Source organism: Hyperolius riggenbachi, chromosome 3 (genome assembly GCF_040937935.1).
Source record: "Hyperolius riggenbachi isolate aHypRig1 chromosome 3, aHypRig1.pri, whole genome shotgun sequence".
NCBI lineage: Eukaryota > Metazoa > Chordata > Amphibia > Anura > Hyperoliidae > Hyperolius > Hyperolius riggenbachi.
Genome location: NC_090648.1, coordinates 464,673,689 through 464,695,447, shown reverse-complemented (window position 1 = coordinate 464,695,447; position 21,759 = coordinate 464,673,689). Strand labels below are relative to the sequence as shown.

At 42.0% G+C, this 21,759-nt stretch overlaps 1 protein-coding gene across 1 annotated transcript in view; it reads left to right on the top strand.

Moving 5' to 3' along the window:
• Positions 1-18,909, top strand: part of CXCL14 (C-X-C motif chemokine ligand 14) — a 53,463-nt gene extending 34,554 nt beyond the window's left edge. The window contains exons 3-4 of the mRNA XM_068277942.1: positions 2,216-2,326; positions 18,324-18,909. Coding sequence (XP_068134043.1) covers positions 2,216-2,326; positions 18,324-18,339 — 127 coding nt within the window. The 3' untranslated portion in view covers positions 18,340-18,909. The remainder of the gene's footprint in view (positions 1-2,215; positions 2,327-18,323) is intronic.
• Positions 18,910-21,759: the final 2,850 nt, after the last annotated feature.

Sequence of the window (21,759 nt, the reverse complement as noted above, 5' to 3'; positions counted from 1 at the left end):
CCGTTTAATATAGAGTTTTCATAGTAAAACAGCTTAAAAATAGCATTAAAATGCAATGGGAACCCCGAGAAAGTTGCACGCGTGTATGGGTCAGCAGTAAAGGACAGTATGAAGGTGCCGCCTGTCCTTTACTGCTGACCCATACACGCGTGCAACTTTCTCGGGGTTCCCATTGCATGGGCCCCGTATGTAAGTTTTGTTTTTATGCTATTTTTATGCTATTTTTAAGCTGTTTTTACTATGAAAACTCTATATTAAACGGTTTACACTTAGAGTTGCCGTTTGTTTGTTTTTTATGATGTTTACTGATATCCATTCGTGAGAGGAATCATTGCTGAATTGGTGGATCCTGGACAGACTGTTGCTTCCTGATGTCCTACCAAAGCGTTGATACAACCTTATAACGTGGGTTGTCACCAGCTGGTAAGCCTCTTTCCTTTTTTGGGTATCCATGATTGCAGAGCTGTGCCGTGAACCCAATATTTATTGTGGTGGAGATTTGCCTGCTTTTATCCTTTCCTTTGTTGAAGACTCGTCTTCTGTTTTTGGACTCTGCGCTGACCATATATAATTTTTAATGTTATTATTACCATCTCATAGGGCGCTAAGCATCATGTTACATACAAGAGTACTAATGTCATGCTCACATTACTGTATGTTATGAAAATGATGTCAGTACTGAACTGTGGAGATTGCATTTCACCCAGAAATGTCCAAACTCAAAGCAATTATTGGCTTCTTCTGATGTGTAGGTGTGGTCAGTGAGATGTTAAAAATTCCATGAGGTTGCAGATTTAATGCGCAGAATTATAAGTAGCTCATTGACCATCCCTAACGATGTGTATAGCGCTGAGATGTATTCAATGGTGACCTTGCATTTTTATTTCACTTAACTCTAAATAATGAACAGTTTGAATCCTCGGGTGCAATTTGTCCATATGTGATGTGATTTCAAGTTCAGGCAAAGCAATCCATTTAACACCGTTGAGTTTTTCCCATCAGCATGCATACACAACAGTGGTGTAGCAGTAGTGTGTGTGTGTGTGTGTGTGTGTGGGGGGGGGCTATAGGGACCAGTTCCTTCTCCTTCCACCTCTAGTGCAGTCCACGCTGTCTCTGGTCGACTCTTCTTGCCAGGAACCCTGTGCTGTATGCTGACATCCTGCAGCTCCGGACGCATGATGTGATCATAAGCTGCTGGATGTCAGCATAAAGGGCAGAAAGAAGAGTAGACCAGAGACAGTGAGAACTGGGTAGATATAAAAGCACTCCCTGTGCTACTCTGCATTAGGCATGGTAGGAATCAACTGGCTACCACTGGGCGGGTTGTATGAAGGAGGCCACTAAATAATCTTGCTTGGGGGCCTGGAGCACCATTGGCATATCTAGAGGGGTACAAGCATGGCACGTACCATGGGCACCACAATGCCATGCCTACCCCCTCCTCCCTCGTGCTGCTCTGTAATACTGGGGTATGCATCTCACTACCTATACTCGGGGCTATTTATACTAAGGTACACCACTCATTAACTTTACTGTGGGGGCACCTCTTACCAACTATACTGGGGGCATCTCTCACTACCTATAGTAGGGGGGGGGGCTACGTATACAGGAGGACATCTCTCACTACCTATTTTGGGGGTAGGGGGCTACTTATACTAGGAGACATATCTCACTACCTATGCTGAGGGGGGGGGGAGTAATTATACTGGATGGACACCTGTCACTACTTGTGCTGGGAAGGCTACTTATTCTGGGGATCACATCTTACTGAGGGGTCACCTCCTACCACCTATTCTGGGGGGGGGGGGGGTACTTATATTGAGGGACTCCACTCATTACCTATACTGGTGGGATACTGATACTGGGGGAGAGACACCTCTCACTCCCTATTCTAAAGAGGGCTATTTATACTGGGGTGACTCCTGTGTTAATAATACCTATACTGGGAGGGCAACCAAAACTGGGGGGCTACCTATACTGGGTGGACTGCCTCTAGCTGCCTATTCTAGAATACTACCTCTGGGTCCCTATACTGGGGGGTGAACTCTAGCAACATATTCTGGGGGAGAGCAATTTCAATGTTTGCCATAGGCACTATATTACCCTGAGGAGCACTGATGTTATACCTCTGATACACAACACCAAGTATATTCATACATGCCAGTGTTCTTTTTCTGTTGTATTTAGTGTTGCTCTGCTTGCTGTCTTTTAGTGTGACCATGCATGTATCCCGACTTCGAGGACAACAGTATTGCCTGCACCCTAAACTTCACAGCACTAAGAAGTTCCTTAAATGGTATGCAATATGGAAAGAAAAGAGCAGGTATGTATAAAACAATAAACAAATGTATTTTTAGCTCTAAGTTCAATATATTCAATAACACTTTATATAAAATTATAATTTTGTGGGTGTGTTTTATAACAAACTTAGACTGAATATCACCTTGTATGCACATAATCAAGTTCAGATTTTTTCAATGAACATCAGCAAGATAACTTTCCTCTGCCATTGATAGAATAACTCTTTGTGGCCAGCACTTCAGCTCATCAGAGGCTTATTTTCCTGCTCCATTATGGCTTATCTTCCTGATTCAACATATTTTTATTTCCTGGACCAATTGTGAGAGTCACCTAATAAGTATGACAGTGCAGGAGTCATTTTTGTGTATTCCCTAAATGTTGTTAGAATTGTTTTAAGTAGCTTTGGGCCTGCTACCCTGGCAATATGCATATTACCTAGGTTATTCAGGTCACGCAAATAGCACAACCTGTGCTACCTAACTGTCATGAGTTCTGGTAACATTGCCATCTGCTCCTTGCGATGGTAATTTTTATACGACATCTAGTGAATACACCCATCTTCATTCCCTTATCAACAATGCCAGTTGCCTGCCTAACATGTTGAAGTTTTTTCCGAGTCACACACCTGCAACAGTCATGCAGCCAGTGGAGTCAGACCAGAGTGAACTCTCCTAATCTGCACGTTCATTTTGGGCCAGTGTCTTAAAGTGGTTCTGTAAGAAAAAAAGTGCCCCTATGAGGTACTTACCTTGGAGGAAACCTCAGGATCCTATTGAGGCTTCCCCGTCCTCTTGAACCTTAGGGATGCAGTGCTGGCTCCCCGAAAATCCCTAGAGATGTGCCGACAATCTGTGTGCAGGCATTTACAATATTTACAATGTGCACTCCTGCAGAGCTGCAGTATCAGATTCCTGATCAGATTCAGGGTATTTCTGCCTGAGCCTGATCAGAAAGCTGGCACTGCAGCCATGCAGGAGCGCAGATTGTAAATATTGCCGATCATGGTGTTCAGGGCAGGGATGGTCGTAGTCAGCCAACTTTGCTACGCTGGAACTACGCGTAGTTTTACGCAATTACGCTTCACCAAACTATGGCTTCCAAATCAAATATTCGCTTCGTATGCATTTCGTAGAATAGGTGTTAAAATACACAATTACGCGTAGTGTGAAGCGTAGTATATGCGGATGCTTATGCCCGTATGCAGAAACTTTTACGCATTAATTCCTCTTTAAATACTTATACCGGGAATTCTTCTATGCGTACATTCCCCTTTCCAATGCGTACATTTTAAACGTACAACCGCACGCTGGAAAATTAGACGTGAGTAACGCATTCGTAGTTCACTACGCAATACATATGTTAACTACGCATAGTGGGCATAAGCTACGTGTAGCGGTACTTCACCTACAAACTACGATGCGTAGATGCGAACTACGATGCGTAAATTCGCACTGGCGTAGTTTCTGCTCATCCCTGGTTCAGGGGCTGCCAGTGCTGGATCCCAGAGGGTGAAGAGGACAGGGGCAGCCTCATTAGGAACGAGAGGCTTCCCACTCCCGAAGTAAGTACCCCCCAGGGGCAGTTATTTTTTATTACAGACCCACTTAAAAGTATTAGATAGAGAGCATCTGCACAGGAGTCAGGCAACTGGAGTTATTTACCCTCTTTCCCCGAAATTAAGACATCCCCTGAAAGTAAGCCCTAGTAGGAATTTTGAGCATACTCTAACTATAAGCCCTACTCTGAAAGCAAGCCCTAGCGGCAGTAAGGGGGAAAAATATGGAAACTTGTGTTATTACTTGCGGGCAAGTAGACATGGGACACAGGGATAGAGGAGGACACAGGTACAGAGGGGACACTAAAGGTACAAGGGGCAAAAAAGTGGCACACAAGAGGTGGATCCCGCAGAGAAATAGGTGTCACAGAGGTCAGGAGGACGCACAGGAACATGTGTGTTCATAGAAATATAAGACATGCTCTGTAAATAAGCCCTAGCACATATTTTGGTGCAAAAATTCATATAAGGCACTATTTTATTTTCGGGGAAAGTGGGTATTAGCAATTGAAGATGGCAGCTTCCATATTTCTCTCACTTCAGATTCCCTTTAGCCAGGCAATGTTTTGCACTGTGAGCAGCATTCTAACTGAGGAAAAGTATCTTGTTTCATGAACCTAAATGTACTTCAATATGTGTGAGCAGTGAGCACTGAGCAGGTCACTTTAAAAATGCAACCACTCAGAAATATTTAATGGCTTGTAGGCAACGAATCTCAGTTCTGTTCCTCACAAGCTAGGGATAGTTATTACTTATTACACACAGGGATAATCCTTCTCAAACTGCTCACATTAGCCTGTGCCTGCTCAGATCAGTTACATGACTACAAAGGATTATAATCAAGCCTGACAATAAAGTGAGAGCACGAGGACAGTACTTTAGTATAACGCCACACGCCCACTCCGCCTCCTAGCAGTCCAAGATGAAATATGCCCTGTAGCAAACACGCCCTTCAGATTGTATGGATCACAGAGCATCGCGGTTCAACTTAATATATTTAGAAATGTAATATTGAGGAATTAAAATTTAACAATGCCTTCTGGAATATGAAAATGGGGAAAAGAATTAATAACAGAACAAATTTTACAAAGAGGAACACGATGTGAGGCGCAGAACATATGGTCGTTAAAGTGAACAATGAGGAAGCATTAATCCAAAAAAAGAAAACATGTTTTACATTTTTTTCTCTAGTTTTATCTGTTCAAGAACAAAGAAAAGATTGTGGTCATAACAGCCTATCTGATGGAAAGATGAGCCTGAAAAACAGGGAAAACAGCTTTAAAGTGGATCCGAGATGAACTTTTACACATTGCATAGTTGGGTTCCTTTCCTATTGTTTATAGGGCATTCCTCAAGCCAAATACTTGTTGTTTTATTTTAATACTGTAACTCCCTATAAACTAAACAAGCCACACCCACAGGTTTTCAGAGAGCCAAGGCACTTTCAGACAGTAACAAGGGCTCATGGATGCTCAGTCTGGGCAGGAGGAGGGGGAGGTATTACTAGCCAGAGATTTCAGAGGCAGAGGGGAGGAGGGAGGAGGAGGGGGGATTAGGTTTTTTTTCTCAAGATGCAGATAAGCCTGCCTCTGTGTAATGTTTACAAACAACATGGCTGCTATCATTGTATCACAGGAAGAAATAATCATATTCTATTAAAGCTGTTTGCAGCTAGATTTGTTGTGTAAACTATCTAAACTGTAGGTAAGATATATAGACAAGTTACTTGTTATAGTTAGTTTTTCATCTCGGATCCGCTTTAACAGTTTTAAAGCAAACCTGAACTTGTGAGATAATTAATTGCATGTGTAGTACAGCTAAGAAATAGAACCTTAGTAGCAAAGAAAATAGCCTCATGATGTTTCCAGTACAGGAAGAGTTAAAATACTTCATTTGCTATCTATGCAAAAGAGCTTCTCTGAGCAATTCGGCTCAACTTGGGTCGAATACAGTCCTGTTTTCTGAAGCACTTAAATAGCCAAGAGACAGTGTGAGACCGTTTTAGATAAGGTTTTACTGTAGGAAAGTTCAAAGGGTCATTATTTTTACTTCGTTTTATAGTTTAAAATACAGAGTGTGGTTTGTAAACTGCAAATATGACAGAATGATGCAATGTTATGAAAAAAAGCTACATAACTGAAAATCAAATGATGAGACTCTTTTCTGAGCTACTAATGTTCTATTCATTATCCGTACTACACATACCATTCATCATATCATAAGGGGTTTCTTTGTGCTTCAGATTTGCTTTAACTTATGGTCATGAGTTAGGCTTGTAGTGTAGCAGTAGGAGAACGGAGGCGCCAGCAGGATAAAAATGGATAAAACCTTTAAAATTTGCTTGGAGGAAGTGGTGGACTTACCTCCATAAAGCAGACACGAAAGACTGTCTGAATAGTAGCAATCACATGAATTATATAGTACCCCAAAAAGTGCAGTGCAACACGTTTCGCAGGCCAAGCCCGCTTCATCAGGCAATAAACGTGGGGAGTGTGGGCATCTGTGTATGTAGACTACCTATTTTGAAAACAGGTACCCTTCATCAGGTGTTCTAAGTGGCTTTCATCCGGGGCTCGTTTGATGTTCCAGATAGATGTTTAGTGATAGAGATCATGAGGCATTGCTTACCATAAAAGCTTTATTTCTAGCTGGGTAAATACAGTGGACTTAGCAGCGGGGGTGACAAGAAGTGCCTGACAGCTGTTTAGTGACTAAAGTCAATTTGTCAGAGGCAGTCTACCCAGCTGGAAATAAAGGGGTCTTATATGGTAAGCAGTGCCTAGCTGATCTCTTTCACTACCAATCAGTATTGAACATTGTGTGACATTAGCTCCCTCAGCCGTTTGACTCCCTGCCTGCAGTTGGTGCTGTAGTCCCAATCAGTGCCAGGAGAAGGTCCTCTAGCACCCAAAGTGCGCCCCTCCATCCCTCCCACCCCAGCCGTCACACACTGATTGCTATTAGAGTAAGAGGTGCCCCAGGGCCCCCAACACCTTAATCTCTAGTTATCTGGCTTGCAGTATCTGTCAATGCCATGTATACCCTTTTCGTATTTTTCTCTGCTTCAAACACAATAGGGGAATGATAGCTGAGTGAGTTGTGCACCCCCTCCTACACTGCGCCCTGAGGCTGGAGCCACTCATGCCTTGGCCCTGGTCTCAATTAGATGTACTGGATCCGATCACATTTTCCAAACAATGGTCACATTTGATTGCAACAGACTACCCAAGCAGCTGATGGTGCCTCAGAACCACTAGGAAAGCATATGGGACTTAAACTGTGGGGGAGTCAAATTTGAATGCAATACACATGTTGTCCAGGGTGGCGCTATATTCGTTAATGGATGAACGCTTGAGTTGTGAGGAAAATTGCTGCATGTCATCAGTTTTTTTCTGGACACTAGCACATGTAAAAAAAGCAAGTGGGGAGAACGATGGACTTGGCAGTCACAGCGCCGAAGCAATCCGCCGACCGCCAGGCAGATCGCTGGGCGAGAGGTGGAGAAAGGGGGCCAGGAGCTGCTTCTACACAGGAAAAAGAAAAAGCAGGAACATTGCCTCAAGTTAAGACAATTAATTAAGTTATTAGGGATGTGCTAAAGGTGGTGTGGCCAGAAAAATGGCAAAGACAGTTAATCTTTTGCACACTCACATGCAAATGTCAATGCAAACGCATTATGGAAATCAGGGCTGGTTCTAGCTCCAATGGGGCCCTGGGGCAAAAGTAACTTGGGGGACCCTCCTCACACCCTCCCACACCACTTCCATCACTGCACTGCTGTAGGTAGTTCCCCCAGTATAGATATCCAGATGTGCCCCCAAGGATCAGGTAGCCCCCTCCCCCCCCACAGTATAGATAACCAGATCAGATGAGTCCCCCAGAATTAGATAGCCTCCCATCATAGATAGATAGCTAGATGGACCCCCAAGGATTTTGTAGCCCCCCCCCCTCCCATAGATATACAGATGTGCTCCAAGGATTAGGTAGTCTCCCCTTAGTACAGCTAGCCAGATGTCCCATTTTAGGTAGCCCCCTCCCCCTCCGTCCTCCTTCTTCCCTTATATGCTGAGTGATGCGAGCAGAAGCAACAGTAAAACTCACCTGTCAGCACCATCAGGATCTTCTGCAAGTCTTCTCTTTGTTGCATTGTTCCGTATCTCCTCTGTGACTCCTCCAGTGACGCAGTAATGAAAGGTGCCACTAGGGGGCATGAGAGAGGACACACGAAACTGAACAATGAGAAGAAGACTTGCAGAAGTTACCGATGGTGCTGACTGGTGAGTTTATTGCTGCTTCCACTCGCATTGTTCTGCATACAGACAGGCGAGGTGGGCAAGACACTTGGGGAGGCTCTTTCTCCTTCCCCTGCCTGCCTCTGCTTCCCCCAGCCCCAGTACCAGGCAGCTTGGCCAGACAAATTACATGTTTAACTGGCAGAAGATGCGACAGGCTTGGGGGGTGTCAGAGCCCATGGGCAATTGACAGAAATCAATCATCCAGGAACCACTGCTAGCCCTACAGCCAAGTTAACTTAAAAGCCGGGGTCTTGGTACAAAAGAATACATTCTCTTGCGTAGACGCCTACACCGTGCAGAGGTACCCCCATATTCATAGGCATCCTAACTCTGGCTCTGTAACATTTATGGTGTAGACATGCAAACATTCCTTGCATCAAACCTATCAAACGATTAGGAGATAATGCAGGGTTGTAGGGAGACCAGTAGTTCCTGGATGACTGATTTCTATGAATGCATTTGTATGAACCTTTGCATGTGAGTGTGCAAAGAGTTAACTGTATTTGCAACTTTGCTAGCCACATCCCCTTTAGCACCTCCCTAATAACATCTTTATTTGTCCTAACTTGAGGCAATGTGCCTGGATTTATGCTTTTTTTTCTTGTAACTGACCCTTGTGGCCGGGGTTTAATCCAGTGCACTCCCTCCTTCCCCTGTCTATGACCATTGTCAGCATGCACACAGCTTATGCTGGTGTGTGCATGGTGGACATGGATATATTTTGTTAGCTCCCGTGTGTGGGATTAGTTTGATGCATTATCTGTCCCAGGAGAGGACGTCAGGATGTGTGCTCCTAATCCTTTGATGAGTTTGATGCAATGAATGCTTGCATGTCTGCACCATGCATGTTACAGGGCCAAAGTTAGGACACCTACTAATACTGGGATTGCCCTCTGCAGTATAGGTGACTACGCAAGAGAATGTATTCTATCGTACCAAGAGACCAGCTTTTAACTTGGTTGTACGGCTACCAAGGTTTTTACACAGAGGCACTCATTATTGGCCACCAAGGCAAATTTTCATCTAACATGTGTATAGAGGTTTACTCTCGTTCTATAGTCAGCCTTTTTTTTAACAGTGATAGGGCACACAGATTCCTGACATATATATTTAGCTTAGCTAATAGCTGGTAAACGTGAATTAGACACACAGGGATAAAGTTACCTAATGCCTTATTTGCATTGTTTGTGTAACACGGCTTACTTGACCGGAGGGGGAAAGGCTTTGCTACCAAATACCTTTCACTCCAGCGCTTCCCATTCTACCCTTGTCTGGAATGTGATAATGAGATGCATTCAACTGCTATTAATAGAACCTTGCAGCAGATTTGTACGTTCTGCTTCAGGGCAGCAAGTTCTGATTAGACTAGAAAATTCACTCTAATTATTTTATTCGGAAGAATATGTCAGTCCATCATTTAAAAGTGCCAGCTGTGAGCGTGGAAATTTCCCCTGAGAATCTGTATTAGTTACACATCCAATCATGAGAAAATAGGATCTTTTGCATAAAGCCTAAATTTGGAAATCTTATCAGAAACCGTTTGCTTAAAGGAAACCTTAGCGCTGAACATTTTTCAGACAGGATGCCTACTGTGTGCGTGAAGAGATTTGCAGATGCTTACCGCACCTCCTTTGCCCTGGCATCTCCCTCCGTTCTCCGGTAATTGCCCAAGTTCTTTACCTCCTGGTCAACACGGTTGGTGTCCTCTGACCCAAACATACTATGCCGGGAGCGCAGTTGCAAGGTGCCCAAGTGGACTTACTGCACATGTGCAATGTAGTATGTCTGGGTCGGAGGGCACCGGCCACACCGTCCAGGACGTAAAGAACTTGGACAATTACCGGAGAACAGCAATTATTTTTACAACTATCCACAGGCCAGCTTTAAAGCACACTCAGCGCCCCACTTAAAAAAACATTGTTAAAGGTTAAAAAAATATCTTTGCAACTTAAATACCGAAATTAGGAACTAGGTTATTTATACAGATGTGATGGGCACATCGTATCAGTGCTGCAGATCAGTTTTCAAAATCATGTGATCCAACTCATCCAATCGTTGGTCAGAAGTGACTGCTGTACTCCACAAGGCAAACTCTTGCCTTTTGTTCATATTGTGTACAGCTCTGATGTTCAACAGTGCACAGCAGCATGTATATCAATTTCATAGATGGAGTTCTAAAGCTGGCTATGGACATGAAACTTTAGTCTGCAGATGGCAGCCAGCCTACCATCTGCAGACTCAACCTAGACACTGCAGAGCAATGGCTGATGAAATTAGTCCATTGGTCCTGTTCTAGACAATAGACTTTGGCTACTGATATGGTGAGGCAGCCGTACATGGAGGTGGTTCTTTCACCACTGGGTGGGTTGCCGTGGTTATGCAGCACTACCAAGGTTTGGATGAAATAAACTGTCACAGAGGATCAACTTCTTTCATTCCAGCGGTGAAAGGTCTTTTGTGTAGCAGATGGTTGGCCAAAACAGTCAATATCAGTCATTTCAGCCAACCAAAATATTATGCTTTATGCGTCCCCCTAGTATAGCTTTCGACAGTGCCATATAGCATAGCAGATGTGGCAAATGTTTGAATGGAAACATGAGATACAACAAATAAGTCATGATAATCAGACTTTATTTTGCCAAGCATGACTAGGCCATGACCGGAATTGGTTTTAGCAACAACAGGGAGCCATAGGCAATAACAAGAAAACATGAATTGTCAATGACACACTGACAAACAGAAGAAAATAAATAAGTTACAACAGCAGCCATATGTGACCATAAGGAAAAACAATGACAGTGCAAACATAATGATAGACAAAACAGCACAAGCACAAGTAGGTATAGTCGGTGCAAAGATACAATATTAATTTACAATAACTTCCAGTAGTATGGGGAGCAACAAAACTTAACCACTTGAGGACCTAGGGCTTTCTACCCCTTAAGGACCGGCCACTTTTTTTCCATTCAGACCACTGCAGCTTTCACGGTTTATTGCTCGCTCATACAACCTACCACCTAAATGAATTTTGGCTACTTTTCTTGTCACTAATAAAGCTTTCTTTTGATGCTATTTGATTGCTCCTGCGATTTTTACTTTTTATTATATTCATCAAAAAAGACATGAATTTTGGCAAAAAAATGATTTTTTTAACTTTCTGTGCTGACATTTTTCAAATAAAGTAAAATTTCTGTATACATGCAGCGCGAAAAATGTGGACAAACATGTTTTTGATAAAAAAAAAAACCCATTCAGTGTATATTTATTGGTTTGGGTAAAAGTTATAGCGTTTACAAACTATGGTGCCAAAAGTGAATTTTCCCATTTTCAAGCATCTCTGACTTTTCTGACCCCCTGTCATGTTTCATGAGGGGCTAGAATTCCAGGATAGTATAAATACCCCCCAAATGACCCCATTTTGGAAAGAAGACATCCCAAAGTATTCACTGAGAGGCATAGTGAGTTCATAGAAGATATTATTTTTTGTCACAAGTAAGCGGAAAATGACACTTTGTGAGAAAAAAAAAAAAAAAAAAAAGTTTCCATTTCTTCTAACTTGCGACAAAAAAAAATGAAATCTGCCACGGACTCACCATGCCCCTCTCTGAATACCTTGAAGGGTCTACTTTCCAAAATGGGATCATTTGTGGGGTGTGTTTACTGTCCTGACATTTTGGGGGGTGCTAAATTGTAAGCACCCCTGTAAAGCCTAAAGGTGCTCATTGGACTTTGGACCCCTTAGCGCAGTTAGGCTGCAAAAAAGTGCCACACATGTGGTATTGCCGTACTCAGGAGAAGTAGTATAATGTGTTTTGGGGTGTATTTTTACACATACCCATGCTGGGTGGGAGAAATATCTCTGTAAATGACAATTTGTTAATTTTTTTTACACACAATTGTCCATTTACAGAGATATTTCTCCCACTCAGCATGGGTATGTGTAAAAATACACCACAAAACACATTATACTACTTCTCCTGAGTACGGCGATACCACATGTGTGGCACTTTTTTGCACCCTAACTGCGCTAAAGGGCCCAAAGTCCAATGAGTACCTTTAGGATTTCACAGGTCATTTTGAGAAATTTCGTTTCAAGACTACTCCTCACGGTTTAGGGCCCCTAAAATGCCAGGGCAGTATAGGAACCCCACAAATGACCCCATTTTAGAAAGAAGACACCCCAAGGTATTCCGTTAGTAGTATGGCGAGTTCATAGAAGATTTTATTTTTTGTCACAAGTTAGCGGAAAATGACACTTTGTGAAAAAACACAATTAAAATCAATTTCCGCTAACTTTTGACAAAAAATAAAATCTTCTATGAACTCACCATACTCCTAACGGAATACCTTGGGGTTTCTTCTTTCTAAAATGGGGTCATTTGTGGGGTTCCTATACTGCCCTGGCATTTTAGGGGCCCTAAACCGTGAGGAGTAGTCTTGAAACGAAATTTCTCAAAATGACCTGTGAAATCCTAAAGGTACTCATTGGACTTTGGGCCCTTTAGCGCAGTTAGGGTGCAAAAAAGTGCCACACATGTGGTATCGCCATACTCGGGAGAAGTAGTACAATGTGTTTTGGGGTGTATTTTTACACATACCCATGCTGGGTGGGAGAAATACCTCTGTAAATGGACAATTGTGTGTAAAAAAATCAAAAGATTGTCATTTACAGAGGTATTTCTCCCACCCAGCATGGGTATGTGTAAAAATACACCCCAAAACACATTGTACTACTTCTCCCGAGTACGGCGATACCACATGTGTGGCACTTTTTTGCACCCTAACTGCACTAAGGGGCCCAAAGTCCAATGAGTACCTTTAGGATTTCACAGGTCATTTTTGTTTCAAGACTACTCCTCACGGTTTAGGGCCCCTAAAATGCCAGGGCAGTATAGGAACCCCACTAATGACCCCATTTTAGAAAGAAGACACCCCAAGGTATTCCGTTAGGAGTATGGTGAGTTCATAGAAGATTTTATTTTTTTGTCACAAGTTAGCGGAAATTGATTTTAATAGTTTTTTTTCACAAAGTGTCATTTTCCGCTAACTTGTGACAAAAAATAAAATCTTCTATGAACTCACCATACTCCGTACGGAATACCTTTGGGTGTCTTCTTTCTAGAATGGGGTCATTTGTGGGGTTCCTATACTGCCCTGGCATTTTAGGGGCCCTAAACCGTGAGGAGTAGTCTTGAAACCAAATGTCGCAAAATGACCTGTGAAATCCTAAATTGGACTTTGGGCCCCTTAGCGTACTTAGGGTGTAAAAAAGTGCCACACATGTGGTACCGCTGTACTCAGGAGAAGTAGTATAATGCGTTTTGGGGTGTATTTTTACACATACCCATGCTAAGTGGGAGAAATATCTCTGTAAATGACAATTGTTTGATTTTTTTACACACAATTGTCCATTTACATAGAAATTTCTCCCACCCAGCATGGGTATGTGTAAAAATACACCCCAAAACACATTATACTACTTTTCCTGAGTACGGCGGTACCACATGTGTGACACTTTTTTGCAGCCTAGGTGCGCTAAGGGGCCCAACGTCCTATTCACAGGTCATTTTGAAGCATTTGTTTTCTAGACTACTCCTCGCGGTTTAGGGCCCCTAAAATGCCAGGGCAGTATAGGAACCCCACAAGTGACCCCATTTTAGAAAGAAGACACCCCAAGGTATTCCGTTAGGTGTATGGCGAGTTCATAGAAGATTTTATTTTTTGTCACAAGTTAGTGAAAAATGACACTTTGTGAAAAAAAACCAATAAAAATTAATTTCCGCTAACTTTTGACAAAAAATTAAATCTTCTATGAACTCGTCATACACCTAACATAATACCTTGGGGTGTCTTTTTTTTCTAAAATGGGGTCACTTGTGGGGTTCCTATACCGCCCTGGCATTTTACAGGCCCAAAACCGTGAGTAGTCTGGAAACCAAATGTCTCAAAATGACTGTTCAGGGGTATAAGCATCTGCAAATTTTGATGACAGGTGGTCTATGAGGGGGCGAATTTTGTGGAACCGGTCATAAGCAGGGTGGCCTTTTAGATGACAGGTTGTATTGGGCCTGATCTGATGGATAGGAGTGCTAGGGGGGTGACAGGAGGTGATTGATGGGTGTCTCAGGGGGTGGTTAGAGGGGAAAATAGATGCAATCCATGCACTGGGGAGGTGATCGGAAGGGGGTCTGAGGGTTTGGCCGAGTGATCAGGAGCCCACACGGGGCAAATTGGGGCCTGATCTGATGGGTAGGTGTGCTAGGGGGTGACAGGAGGTGATTGATGGGTGTCTCAAGGTGTGATTAGAGGGGGGAATGGATGCAAGCAATGCACTGGCGAGGTGATCAGGGCTGGGGTCTGAGGGCATTCTGAGGGTGTGGGCGGGTGATTGAGTGCCCTAGGGGCAGATAGGGGTCTAATCTGATAGGTAGCAGTGACAGGGGGTGATTGATGGGTAATTAGTGGGTGTTTAGGGTAGAGAATAGATGGAAACACTGCGCTTGGGTGGTGATCTGATGTCGGATCTGCGGGCGATCTATTGGTGTGGGTGGGTGATCAGTTTGCCCGCAAGGGGCAGGTTAGGGGCTGATTGATGGGTGGCAGTGACAGCGGGTGATTGATGGGTGGCAGTGACAGGGGGTGATTGATGGGTGGCAGTGACAGGGGGTGATTGATGGGTGATTGATAGGTGATTGACAGGTAATCAGTGGGTTATTACAGGGGAGAACAGATGTAAATATTGCACTGGCGAATTGATAAGGGGGGTCTGAGGGCAATCTGAGCGTGTAGGCGGTCGATTGGGTGCCCGCAAGGGGCAGATTAGGGTCTGATCTGATAGGTAACAGTGACAGGTGGTGATAGGGAGTGATTGATGGGTGATTGATGGGTAATTAGTGGGTGTTTAGAGGAGAGAATAGATGGAAACACTGCGCTTGGGTGGTGATCTGATGTCGGATCTGCGGGCGATCTATTGGTGTGGGTGGGTGATCAGATTGCCCGCAAGGGGCAGGTTAGGGGCTGATTGTTGGGTGGCAGTGACAGGGGGTGATTGATGGGTGATAGGTGATTGGCAGGTGATTGACAGGTGATCAGTGGGTTATTACAGGGAAGGACAGATGTAATTAATGCACTGGCGAATTGATAAGGGGGGGGGGGGGGGGGGGGTCTGAGGGCAATCTGAGCGTGTGGGCGGGTGATTGGGTGCCCGCAAGGGGCAGATTAGGGTCTGATCTGATAGGTAACAGTGACAGGTGGTGATAGGGGGTGATTGATGGGTAATTAGTGGGTGTTTAGAGAAGATAACAGATGTAAACGATACATTTGGGAGGTAATCTGACGGCGGGTTTGCGGGCGATCTAATGGTGTGGGTGGGTGATCAGATTGCCCGCAAGGGGCAGGTTAGGGGCTGATTGATGGGTGGCAGTGACAGGGGGTGACAGGGGGTGATTGATGGGTGATAGGTGATTGGCAGGTGATTGACAGGTGATCAGTGGGTTATTACAGGGAAGAACAGATGTAATTAATGCACTGGTGAATTGATAAGGGGGGGTCAGAGGGCAATCTGAGCGTGTGGGCGGGTGATTGGGTGCCCGCAAGGGGCAGATTAGGGTCTGATCTGATAGGTAAAAGTGACAAGTGGTGATAGGGGGTGATTGATGGGTGATTGATGGGTAATTAGTGGGTGTTTAGAGGAGAGAATAGATGTAAACAATGGATTTGGGAGGTGATCTGATGTCGGATCTGTGGGCGATCTATTGGTGTGGGTGGGTGATCAGATTGCCCGCAAGGGGCAGGTTAGGGGCTGATTGATGGGTGGCAGTGTCAGGGGGTGATTGACGGGTGATTGATGGGTGATTGACGGGTGATTGACAGGTGATTGACAGGTGATCAGGGGGATAGATGCATACAGTAAACAGGGGGGGGGGTGGTCTGGGGGGGGGTCTGGGGAGAATCTGAGGGGTGGGGGGTGATCAGGAGGGGGCAGGGAGCAGGGGGGGGGGATAAAAAAAAAAATAGCGTTGACAGATAGTGACAGGGAGTGATTGATGGGTGATTAGGGGGGTGATTGGGTGCAAACAGGGGTCTGGGGGGTGGGCAGGGGGGGGTCTGATGGGTGCTGTGGGCGATCTGGGGCAGGGGGGGGAGAAATCAGTGTGCTTGGGTGCAGACTAGGGTGGCTGCAGCCTGCCCTGGTGGTCCCTCGGACACTGGGACCACCAGGGCAGGAGGCAGCCTGTATAATACACTTTGTAAACATTACAAAGTGTATTATACACTTTGTATGCGGCGATCGCGGGGTTAACATCCCGCCGGCGCTTCCGTATAGCCGGCGGGATGTTGCGGCGAGCGAGCGGTGACAGGCGCCGGCGGAGGATCGCGTCACGGATGACGCGATCGCTCCGCCCATGCCCTTAAATGGACCGCCGCCTCTGTGGGTGAGGCCGTCCTGCAGGGCTCCACTTCCCCGCCGCCCCTGTGTAGTGGGCGGTCGGGAAGTGGTTAAAGGTGCAACTATGGGGGCCGTGGGCGCATAGAGAGAGTTCAAGAGTCTCACCGCTATGGGGAAGAAAGTGTTTTTTTGTTTGTTTTTGTGCCTTGATGTGAAGTGGGTAAAATCTCAAACAGGCTGCGTGGTGGCGTAGTGGTTAACACCACTTGCAGCCCTGGGTCGCAGGTTCACCTCCCAGCTACGGCACTATCTGGATTAGTTTGGCTCTGTAATATTAACATGCTATTGCCACCTCAGTGCTCACTCCAACCTGATTATTTGCAATTGCCTTCTGTTTTAGGAAGGCAAATTTCTATTTTTCTTTTTAATTAACTGTTACAATTTTCACATAATAAATTGAGGCATGCACTGGGTTCTGTACCCATTAATTGTAATTCTTATAAGGGAATTCCATGTCCAAGTGAGCATGAGCCATTTCAGCAGCAGGACTCTCTGTCCCACCCACACAGTGTGCTAAATGAGCTATGCCCAGCGTGTTTCCTTGCTCACAGACCTGAATTCTCTGTTTAGGCATCAGCAGTTACGGATCATGGGTCTCAAATTTCTAATTCATTTTGAAGGTACTGGCTAAGATATGCATGACGCATCAAAATAAGGCGTTCAGCTATGTTGCATCTGCCTTGGCCCATGTTCCGTCAAATATAATCTACATTATGTAGATGTTTTACCAATGCAGTAGAAAACTGGAACAATATTACGTTTTTTGTTTTGTTTTTGTTTTTCCAGTGTATGCTGGGTGGAAAATGTTTGCAAGCCTCACTTGGGTCATTTCAGAATGTATTGGAGCAGTAATGAATTAGATTTTGTGCACACACCTACAACAACACTTAAATTCAGAACTGCTTTATATATATGTTTTCAATGAGTTCTGGGTCACCATGAGCTTGCTGGTTAGTCTGTACTTCTCAATGTTGGGTTGTACACATAATTAAACATAATCCACTAATTAAAGTGGATATGGAGTCATTTTGTTTACTTATTTTTCCTATGAGAGCACAGTTAATGTGCTACATAAACATCAGTAAAGTTTACATGTAAAAAATGTATTTTTACCTTTAAAAAAATGCCAAACGTTTTGTCCCCACCCCCTTGAAATATGTTAGATTCTATTGAAATTACTTGACATGAGGAAAATAAACAAACATCAACTTGTGAGCAGCTAGCTCCACCTTGTGGTATTATATGCTGACACAGTAGTAACTAAAGAATGCCTTTATTACAATAATAAATAATGGGTTCAAAGCCACTTTAAGAAGAACAGTTGTGAAAATAATTAATACAATTGTTTAATTTTTTACAATATTCATGTATTAATTATTTAGTCAGTGGTTTGCCAATGTAAAGCCTTCCCTTACACCAATTTACAGTCTGAAATTGGCAACACTTTGTAGTCCTGTCAGGTAATATCTGCAGAATTTATGTTTACTAAGAATTCCAAAGCTAGTATAAATAGTACTTGATCTCCCAGAATGCTCTAGGAGGGATTCCTATATTACTAGTCTATAGAGGACCATATATGTTCTATGATGTTCTCCCCCCATCTTGGTAAATTAACCTCTGCATACATGGAACATGTAAAACTCCATCTCAATCAAAATTTTAATTTTACTTGATTTTTTTATTTTATTTATTAAAATGTTTCCTTTTTGTCTTTCTGCAGAGTTTATGAAGACTAAAACAACAGTGAAAACAAATGAGACACAATGACAATGGCAATCAACATGAAGACAAAAAAACAACAACTTCCTTCCTGCTTGTTAAGAGTGTTAAGAGGTGTACATTTTTACATTTTGTAGCCACATAAATGAAGAGTTTCTTGAAACCCATTACTTTCCATAATATCCCAAATTTGTAACTGTCTACTTAATGCTGAACATGGAAAGATTTTGTGTCATTATTTTATATGAGGTGTTATTTGTGTTTGAGTTTAAAAACATTTAATAGTACTTAATGAGCTTTATAAGTTCATCAGGTAAAAGGGTTAGATAAAGGGAGTTTGCTTTTAAATGTTGGCATAACATTATTGTATATAGACCTTTCTTGTATCTGTCCTTTGTAGCAAGACAAAATGTAAAATTATTTTTGTAGACTTCACAAAAAGTGATATGCTTTCATTTCAAACAGTGATAGTCATTAGTCACAATCAAATTTAGTGAATAGGCAGCTTCATACTGCCAACAATACCCCTTGTGCACAAGACAGAGTGCATAATAACTATATTACCCATCCCACAAAAAAAAAAGAAATTACGTGCCTATAATGGCATAAAATTACTTTTTAACCCACTGAAAGACCCACTATCATAAAAAAATGTAAAATTTAAAATACATGTAAACAAAAAAAAAAATAAGAAGTACTTTTCTTTCAGAGTAAAATAAGCCATGCATTACTTTTATGCTATGTTACAGTCACAGTCACTTACAGTAGGTAGTAGAAATGTGACAGAACCGACAGGTTTTGGGCTAGTCCATTTCTTCATGGGGATTCTCAGCACAGCCTTTATTCTTTATAAAGACACTCCTGAAAAGGATTTGCACAAAGATGCTGGCCAGCCTCCCTGCTTGCTGCACACTGTTTTGGCAGTTGGACGGAGCAAATGCCATTCACTAAGTGCTTTTAAAAATAACGAAAACCCCGAGAACACCCCCATGGGATTGGACTAGTCCAAAACCTATCGGATCTGTCAGATTTCTATTACTTACTGTAAGTGACAGCAACATAGGAGAAAAGGTCATTTATGTTAACATGTAATTCACATCTTATGATTTTTACGATAGTGGTCCTTTAAAGAAAAAGCACTTTGCCACTTATATTATTCAAATAAAAGCTATTTTTGTATAACAATTCATTTGAATTTGTGCGTTTACATTCCAGTTAAGTAATACCCATAAGCTGAATCCAGAATATTACTTGAAGAGCTTCTCTAGTTACAACTTTGTTTTTTTTTATTTTCAAGAATATAAGGTTTTGGTATAAGCTGTACACTTAGGTCCTGATGTTTTATAGCAAACAGAGGCAAGAGACATATGGAGGCTGACATATTTCTTTCCTTTTAAACAATATAATAATAAGTAACCCTCCTAATCATGATTGATAATAATAAATCAACTGCTTCTCTATTTAAATGGCTTCCATGTTCCCTAAAAAGTCAAAATATGTTTCTTGTTCTGTTTAAGCTCATAACCCTTGTCACAACAACTTTATTAATGATTGGATTTCAACATTAAAACTCTAACCTACTGGCTAACCTAACCTGGCTAACCTACTCCCCCTGAATAATAACTGTTGTAACTAATAATTACATGCTAAACACTTAAAGAGACACTGAAGCGGAAAAAAAATATATAATATTATGAATTGGTTGTGTAGTACGGATAATTACTAAAAGATTAGTAGCAAAGAAAATATTCTCATATTTTTATTTTCAGTTATATAGTGTTTTTTATTACATTTCATCATTCTCTAATATTTGCAGTTTACACACTATTCAGCATTCTAAATGATTTTACAGAGCAGTCTTGTAAACTATTGACTTGTCCTCTGCTGAAGAAAAAACTATTCAGTGCCAGACAGTTGAGATAACAAACTTCAGAAAACAGAGCTCTCTGCAACTTTGAAAGTCGTGGAGCTCAATGGCTCTTTTGCATGGATAACAACTGGAGTACTTCCTGTACTGGAAACAATATTAGACTTATGTCTCTGCTCCTAATGTTTTATTTCTTAGCTGTACCACGCATACAAATCATTATATCATATTTTTTTTTCCACTTCAGTGTCTCTTTAAAGGTTATTTTGTTACAGGGGAAATCCATTTTTTTTTGTTATGTATAATATGCCCAAGTCCCCAGACTCCCTAGTTAACTGTTAAAGCGTTTCTCTGTCACTTGTTGTCTGGAGCCTCTTATGGAGGTTTTTTGCTGGAGGTGATACTGAAATGCAGCAGGATTTCACCTCGTTCTCTTCAAGTATCTATTCATGTGCAAGGGGTTTTCTAAAAAAAATAATAAAAAATAGAATTTGCCTATTGTGAATGTGTTGAAAGTCACTGCAGTTAATTGCCATTCTCCTTTTGTAGTTTCATTCACCCATAAGTGTTTAAGCTGTTTCTGTAAAAATTGTTATTCAATATGCAAAATGAACGTCTTCACAGACGATATTTCATTCAATATTACATAGTATGTATGTTCCTTTCTTAAAGTGAAACTTATAACACTGTTTTTTCTTTCCTTTTTATTATTAGTTTTGGATAGAGTAAAGCAGGATTTTATCCCAAGCTTTGACTTCACTGCTGTTTATTGACCATATCCTAACGTTTCTTATGAGTTCACTCCAAGGAGATGAAAACATTTTTTATTAAAGAAATAGTGATAATCGTAATGTGCGGCTTATGATTTTGTTGAAATTTTGCATCATTTTCATAATTACAATTTTAATGGAAATATTGTAACCATGAAAAGTTATGTGAAATTTTGCATAATTACGACCATGCACACATTTTTTGTAATTACGATTGTTTTTGTAAGTATGATCATTTGGTGATATTTTACGTAATTACTAGAATTTTCATAATTATGAGAATTTTTCAGGTCGAATTTTCATGTGAAACACAAAATTACAATTTTGTGTTGCCTGTAATTTTGTGTGATCTTCCTATCTTACAAGGACATATGAAATTCTTAGTAACACGAAAATAAACACAACATTTCAATTAAACGTACAATTACCACACACAATTGTAAATTTATGAATTATGAATTTTCTGATAATTATTAATTACAAGTTCGCGTTGTCATTGCAAATTTTGTATCGTAATTATGAAAGCGCTACAGTTCTGCTCATTGCCACTAAGACATAACTTTTCAGCACTTAGCAATTACAAAGGTACTAAAAAGTAGGCAAAAAGGTAATATCAAAATGTACTTTGAGTAACGTCTTGCTTGGTGGGTGCTTTAAAAGTATTTTATTGATAAGATTCGAAAAAAATCTCCTTGGAGAGAACTCAGGAGAAAAGTTATTAGGATATGGCCCTATGATCCTAGCAGAAGGATATCATCCATCCTGTACCAGTTGTGATAACTGGGGGAAGGTAAATATTC